The 7,701-nt window shown below is 35.5% G+C and overlaps 1 protein-coding gene across 8 annotated transcripts in view; it reads left to right on the top strand.

Annotated features, from left to right (window-relative positions):
* Positions 1 to 7,418, top strand: part of LOC118738885 (E3 ubiquitin-protein ligase RNF13) — a 32,966-nt gene extending 25,548 nt beyond the window's left edge. For 4 of the 8 annotated variants that reach the window (XM_036469912.1, XM_036469919.1, XM_036469946.1 and 1 more), the window contains 8 exons: positions 2,439 to 2,934; positions 3,112 to 3,302; positions 3,378 to 3,478; positions 3,566 to 3,759; positions 4,556 to 4,748; positions 4,894 to 5,295; positions 5,368 to 5,503; positions 5,593 to 7,418. In XM_036469912.1, coding sequence (XP_036325805.1) covers positions 2,815 to 2,934; positions 3,112 to 3,302; positions 3,378 to 3,478; positions 3,566 to 3,759; positions 4,556 to 4,748; positions 4,894 to 5,295; positions 5,368 to 5,503; positions 5,593 to 6,037 — 1,782 coding nt within the window. In that variant the 5' untranslated portion in view covers positions 2,439 to 2,814 and the 3' untranslated portion in view covers positions 6,038 to 7,418. The remainder of the gene's footprint in view (positions 1 to 2,438; positions 2,935 to 3,111; positions 3,303 to 3,377; positions 3,479 to 3,565; positions 3,760 to 4,555; positions 4,749 to 4,893; positions 5,296 to 5,367; positions 5,504 to 5,592) is intronic. The other 4 variants (XM_036469961.1, XM_036469969.1, XM_036469936.1 and 1 more) reach the window with 3 other exon arrangements.
* Positions 7,419 to 7,701: the final 283 nt, after the last annotated feature.

Below are 7,701 nucleotides of genomic sequence, written 5' to 3'. Positions count from 1 at the left end.
TCGTGCAATACGTGCATCGTGCAATACTTCGAGAATACCCCTAATGTTTATTTTCGTTTTAATGTTTCGACAAAAATAGCTGTCGCGCTTCTATTTTTCCTATACCCCCACTGCCCAGCACGTTCTGTTGTGCCCTCCGATCGCTGCTGTCACCTTTTCCGCTATTGTTGCATATAAAAAACAATTTCTTTTTTAAGTGCAATTTTGCATTCCTTCATCAACTTTGCTTATCGCCCGCCTGTCATTGGTGTTTTTTACACTTGTTTCTTAATTACATTTAATTAAACATATTGGCATTTAAATTTATCAAACTAAGTATCTTAATGGCCTTATACAATCCTATCACTGACAGGTCATAATACAATTTAGAGATTCATTGGCATGTAGTGTAGTTATTACTAATTAGGAAAGTCCATCACAGTCCATTATTAGGGATCGTTATAAATGGTAACTAGCTAAACATTTGTATATTTTCCCAAGAATTAAAGCTATATATGTATTTATTATTTTGCTACTATGTACTGCATATATGCCATAAAGGGTGTTTGCATAAAATTGAAAACCGAAAATGCAAGTAAATGAATTCAAAATTAAATAAAAAATTAAATATGGTATGTGTTATAAGTAAGAATACTGTATGCGGGGGAAAAATCTGTCAAGTCCGTTATCAGATTTTATTTCAAAATGAAATCAACAACGAATTGCTTCTGATTAAAAATGAATTGGTTGTAACGGCCCATAATTTGACTTAATTTAAAGAATGTTTAATAAAGGAAAACCTTACAGGATTCGCTGAGTTTAGCTTAATTTTACATGTACTCTGAAATCATGAACCAACTAACAAGATCACGCAATCGGAAAAGAATGAAAAAAGTAAATTTCTGAGCGTTTTTGACATCTGCCTAAAAATGAAAACAAACAAAGAAAACGAAAAAGGCGCGGTTATTGAGTGCGATTAGATTTGTATTTATTATAAAATATAAAAAGTGAAACTTGATGACAATTAGCAAAAAAAGTTCATAAAATATGGTTTTAATGATTGAGAGTGTTTTACAATCGCATATTATCGGCACCGGCCGATTTTTCAATGCCACCGTTCTGACCACAAATGTGCACCCACTTTTCACGCAAATTTACGCCTCTTGGCAAATCAAACAGACGCACAAACTTGTTCCAATCACAAAGCACTTCATATTATATCATAAATTTGTAATAAATCAAAATTTCTAATTAAAACCGCTGCAGAAAACGCATAAAATCGCTAAAATATCACTACGAAGAGGTAGAAGACGATGTAAACAGAACCAAAAAACATCAAAAACGCTACGAAAACTTTTTTCTGAAAATCGATTACAAATACAACGATGGCGGATTACGTGATCTGTAGTCGTTGGTTCATGCTGAAATCACTTCTGTTTTTGTCACGTCCGTTATGCCCTTCTTTTCATCGATTTTCTCGAGACCAGTATTCTAAGCGCACCTAATTTTTTTGTCAACCAAAGGACGGTATAAAAGCTATACAACGGCACATTTTTTTTTTACAAGTGACTTCGGTTTTCGTATGATTTATTTAACTCTAAACTCGTACGACTTAATGTCACGTCCGACACCATGGAAACACCCATATGCATGTACATAGTTCTTTATTCCTTTGAACCACTGTATAAAGTGAGTACGGATAGGGGGAAACGGCGAATCAACTGAATTATCAGTTTTGCAGTCTAATAAAAAAAAAAAATCTATCATAAGGGCAATTGCTACTAACAACGTCGCTTATCAGCCAATCACTCGAGATTCCCTATTCTTTGGGGATTAAATGCCTGTTTTATGATTTAATTTACACTGATATACTTACTTGGTGTATTGCGTAAAATGTTGAAATTGTTATCTTTATTAATATTCTTACGAAAAATTAGCAGATTTTCGTGGAATAGTTTCAATACGTATGTACATACATGATGACGAATGCCTTTTGCTTATATTCGAGAAGAAAACAAGCTAACATGGCCACAGAAAAGTCCAGGTCCTTTATTCAAATTCTCTTTAATTGCAGTAAGGACACTTATCAGCCTGCCATAATCTAAATCTAAAATCTTATTGACCTATTGTTGTTCAAGTTTTTTAGTTATAGGAACAACACCAGCAAAACTCTACTTTATCTCAGACCATTGGCCAGCATTCACGCCAGACTTACACAATAATCGAAAAATACTTTTGCTTATGCTCAGATTGCTTGACTCTTGTAATATATGCACTTGAAGTTGAATCGGTGATAACGCAATTTAAAATAGGGTCAATGCCTTGAAGTAATGTATTTTGTAATTATTTTAATATAATTATTAATTTCTTTATACACAAGTATATATACCAAAAAAATATTAAATCTGTATGCAAAATATTTCAATTCAATTCTCAATACTTCCTTCTCTATCCCTTAGGTTTGTTCGACGCACACAACCCAACTTGTGTTACCAATGAGACATGCAAAACGTATTACAGGAAAGCAGCGACAAGAACATCAACGCTTTCTGAAACGAATATACGATCCACTTTAAAACCCAACAATCGAGTGAGTTTGGATTAAAAGTGAAAGTGACTAGAAAAGATCGTAAAAAGACTGATCGGCGGTTTCAGTGAATCATATGAAATTACTTAGAAAGTAGCGAACTGAAAGGAGCCCACAGTCCCAATCAAAAAAAAAAAACAACAACAAGAATCATTAAATTTATAAAGTTAACATCATTTCTCTGTTTGAAAGAACCTCGCGTTTTTAAACCTCTCCGCCACGAATTCCTACACAAATTTCAACGAAGTATGGAACCTCGTACGCATTCAAAATGGCTTCTATTGGAATTTTTCGCGCTTTGTGGACTATCGCTGTGGACCCAGCCAGCGGCAGCACATGTACTGGCTTACAGGAGAATAGACAGTGCGGTAAATAATTTTATTTTATACTTTTAATATTTTTGATTTATTTTTTAATGTTTTTGGATTTTTATTTTTTATTCAAAAAGTTGCATAATATGCGTATAGAGCATAATTATTTTATTTTTATGTTTACTTTTCGCTTTTTTTTCAAAATTTTTAATAACCTATATTAATATTTTTCAGTTTTTCTCTTTTTCGCAGCTAATTGAAGAGTTCAATGATCTTCCAGCACAATTTGGTCCCAGTTTGCCTGCGAATGGTATAAAAGTCTTTGCTGTACCAGCTAAAAACATATTTGCCTGTAGTCTTATCGATCCACCACCACGCAACGGTGATTATCCAAAAACTGCGAAGTTTGTAGCCATTATCGAGAGGTAACTACATACATTTCTGTATATTCTTCCAATCGTTATAACTTTATATGTTTTTACGGCATGTTTTACTCGCAGAGGTGGCGGCACAAACTGTACATTTGAGAAGAAAGTTCGCAATGCACAGGCATCCGGATTCGATGCAGTCATCGTATTTAATAATGATGGTGATGATTTGGGTGAGTTTTCGTTTTTTTTTTTTGTGTTTGGAAATTTCTATTTCAAAATTACATTTTATTGTTACCCCTTGCTTATTTCTATTGCAGAACAAATGTCAGCGAAAAATGCAAGTGGCATCTATATACCAGCTGTGTTCGTTGGGAACAATACCGGCAGTCGTTTGATAAGCTTCTTCACACCTGAATACATATTGGTGATAAACGATGAGCTGCCATTCAACATAAATACGCAATTGATTTTACCATTTTCGATTTTGATTGGGCTTTGCTTCCTCATTATGGTAATCAAATTAGGAATTCGAAACTAAATTATATTCCGATTCACTTGAATAGGCACATTATATTTCTTCAAGAACCCGACTAACATTTCTGATCGTCCCTGTAGTCATCGGATAAACGATTCTAACGAAAAGTTGTGTAAACGAAGCGACTACTTGGATAATTTGTTTGTTATGCAGTTTTTTTTTTTATTAAGCAATACAAAAAATTGCGTTCAAAATTGTGTATGATCAAAGATTGGCGGTTCTCCGGCGAAAAAGTTTAGTTTTTAAAGACTTCATTTCAACATTCATTTATTAAATATGCCAGCAAAAAAACGTACACATTCGTACTAAAGGAGCTGTAAGAACGAGGGAACGAAGCAAAGTCTTAAATTTTCGGCGATTGCCAAATTTACCGGAACCAAATGTTTGGAATAGGTTTATTTTGCAAGGCTTGCGAGTCAGAAAATCCATTTGAAATGCTCTGGAATTATTTTAAATGCCACTATAACAGTTTTCGGGAAGTGTTTTTTTTACATGCTTATGCCTTTATTGGGTTAAACCCAATACTTTCCCTGTATTAGCCACTGGGACCTATAAGTAATTTTAAAAAATTAGCAGAGATGCATAAATAACCGCATATAAAAAGTGGTCAAGATATTTTCTTCATTTGCATCGCTTGTCTTCCGAAAATAGCATTCTACAAAATGATACATTTTTATTTTTTAATTAAATTTTGTTTTTAATATAATTATTTTATTAATTTCGAATCGACTTTTTTCCATTAATTTTAATACATTGCACTCTGCTTCCCCAGATATTCTACATGATTTACAAATGTATACGTGAGGAGCGTCGTTTACGTCGCCATCGCTTGCCGAAGAATATGCTTAAGAAACTGCCGATCTTAAAGTATACGAAAAATTGTGATCTCTCGCAAGACACCTGCGTCATTTGTTTGGATGAGTTCGCGGAGGGCGATAAACTGCGCGTGCTGCCATGCAAGCATCGTAAGTACAGCGATGCTTTTGTTGTTGTTGTTGTTGTAGCAGCATAAAAGTTCCCCAAAGAGTCTGTCGAACACGATGCTTATGTCTTTCGATTTGCTTTCTGTACGTCTTAGTGATAATATTTCTTTCTTCTTCCCCTCCGCAGCTTACCATAGTCACTGTATCGATCCATGGCTTACGGAAAATCGACGAGTTTGTCCAATTTGTAAACGGAAGGTTTTTACGAAACGCGAGTCGCGTGCAAGCAGGACGAATCGACAATCTTCATTGGATAGTGTAACGGATACAGATGATGACACAACTCCACTCCTCCCACCTGCTCAGCCAGTAAGGGTCGGTAGTGGTCAAAGTAGCGCCAGTGCGACAAGTAGCACTAATAATGCAACTGGTGCTGGTACGGCAGCTACGCGTGGTGCTGTTTCGCCTGCTGCTGCTAGTGGTCGGCGCAATGGGCGTAATGCTACAACAACTCGTCATGGCACCTTTAGGCGTGCACCGGCAAGTGATAGCAATTATGTTACCGATGTGACTTCCGACGAAGATAACGGTAAGTTTCGGTAAAATATTTAATTACTCTGCTATAATTGAATTGCTAAAAATCTCATAAATCTCTTTTTAGTATTATTAGCTCAAAACTCCCCAGCACGTGGCGGACGGCGGGTTAATCCATTCGATAGAAGACCCAATTTGCCGCCACACCTCGTCGATCAGCTGACTGGCAATAGACGCTCTTTCTGGCGATTACCATTTTTCAGGTATGCGCTCGTATGTGTATGTCATTAATATTCAATTTGTAATAATACTCGACCAAAACTTTACACCAATATTTTCAATACATTTGCAGCTTATTCCGCCGCCCACAGTCAATAAGTGTTGCAGCGCCACCCTTCCTCGAGGACGGTGTTTCACAGCCACCGATCAATGTTGCCGCCGTTGCGATAGATGCCGCAATAGCGGCAGCAACAGTACGTCCACAGCGTGCCACTGCAGCCAGTAGTTTACCCCAAGCGATCGCGGCACCATCACCAGCCGCTCATTCTTCGAATAATATCCTCAATCCGAATTTAGCTGGTTCTTTTAAAGAAGGTGAAGATGACGATGATGATGATGATGAGTTGCCGCAGCAATCAATTTATGAGCCCGTCACAGTTGTGTCCCAACATGAAAGCAATACAAATAATAATAGCAACAGTAACAATACGAACAATGATAGTGAAATGGGCGCGTCACGGCAATCACAATCCAGCCAAGCTGCTGCAACACCACCACCACGAGCGCGTCGCATATGAGTGTGAGCTGAACTGTGGCCAAAAACTACAAATGCTAGTACCAAATCAGGCTTAGCCTTGAAAGTGTGGTGGAGCGTAAATAGCAAAAGTTTAGCTTTTAAATGAGGAGATTTGTTGAAGAAATTGCGACATGTGCGTGTGCGTGCGTGTGTGTAACAGCTACCGATGTTGCAGTAGATGAGCACAGCGACAGGTGCTAGAAGTTGTATGGAGCTCCGCAGTGAACAATCACATCTACATAAGCATGCGCGAACCCACACAAGTCAACGTGCATTAGCAGAAATTGTGCGACTCTGCATGTTATTAAACAACTGTAAATTACTATAGTCTTATTAACTTTTAATTGTTTGATTAGAATTTTACAAAATGTGTATACATGAAATGTGATTTAATATTGGCTTCGATAATTTTACATGCAAACATGCATACAAGCAAACATACAATACTTAGATATAAAGGTACAAACGAATGGAACTTTTGTCACATAATTACTATGTACGTACGTATGTATGCGCGTGTGTAGTCTGGCGTCATGAAGGAAAAAAAACAGATAAGAATCAGTGACAAGGAGATTAAATAAATGAAGCATAATAAAACGTAATAATAAAACTAAATTAATAAATGTTGCTACGAGAATAAATATGTCTACGAGCAGCAACTATTACAATACCATACCAACAACAACAGCTACCAAATTGTCTACGTATGTATGTATGCCTATAATAATCTAGATATGTAAGTAACTGTATTCACAAACATATATATACATATATATTTTTACAATTATAATCTGATTTTTAGTTACACAAAAAAAAACAAGTTTTTTATGTTAAAATTTTATTTGGCTTCGTTGCATTCATATAAAGTTGTTGTTTTCGAGTTTCAGTTAATTTTTTTTTTTAATAACGTACATAGACATTCTGCAAAAGTGTTAAGCCTCTCATCTATTATGAAATTGGTCAAAGGTATTAACTTTGTCACACAAATTTCTTGCATAGATCTCCTGAAGACCTCCATGTAGAGAGGTTTGGCTTAGCATACCAAGCGTAATGTAAAGAATATTGTTTTGAATGTTTCTGAGTTATTTAACATCTATCGGAGAAATTAAGTACTATTGCCTTAAAGAATGACTGCTTTTCATTTTAATATGAACGCAACTTCAGAGTCTCACTTTGTTATGTTTTCTCAATTGCTTTTAGAGTACACTATTCCGAACTAGTGGGGACAGAGAAAGTGGTTTAAAAATCAAATAGTATTCAGTCGGAGAATTAATCCACCTATATATACACATACATATTCCGTAAAACTTAAGAAGAGACTCTTCCTGTTAACTTCAATTTCGTTTGCCATTTGTTTTCCTATAATATTTTTTTGATTTTCGTTTTTTCGTAAACTGCTCATTTGTCTTATGATTTCGTATCTCAACGGATTCGCATGATTTCATTTCACACAAAACACCTGCTACACTAATGGTTTGTTAATATTTTTTCCTTAATTTTTTTCCTTTTTGTAGTCAAAAAATATTTCAATAAACAGGTATGTTAAATAATTTACATAGATGTTTGTGATTCAATGTATTGCATAGGTACTTTTAAAGGTTGACAAAATAGCATTGTAATAAAAAATAAAAATAAAAAATTATGTTTTCAGGGATTTCACAGGGC

This window comes from Rhagoletis pomonella, unplaced genomic scaffold, assembly GCF_013731165.1.
Source record: "Rhagoletis pomonella isolate Grant_MI unplaced genomic scaffold, Rhpom_1.0 Rhpom_scaffold_00001, whole genome shotgun sequence".
In the NCBI taxonomy this organism is placed as follows: Eukaryota; Metazoa; Arthropoda; class Insecta; order Diptera; family Tephritidae; genus Rhagoletis; species Rhagoletis pomonella.
Note: the sequence above shows the minus strand (reverse complement) of the source record. Positions and strands in the feature narration are given on the sequence as shown.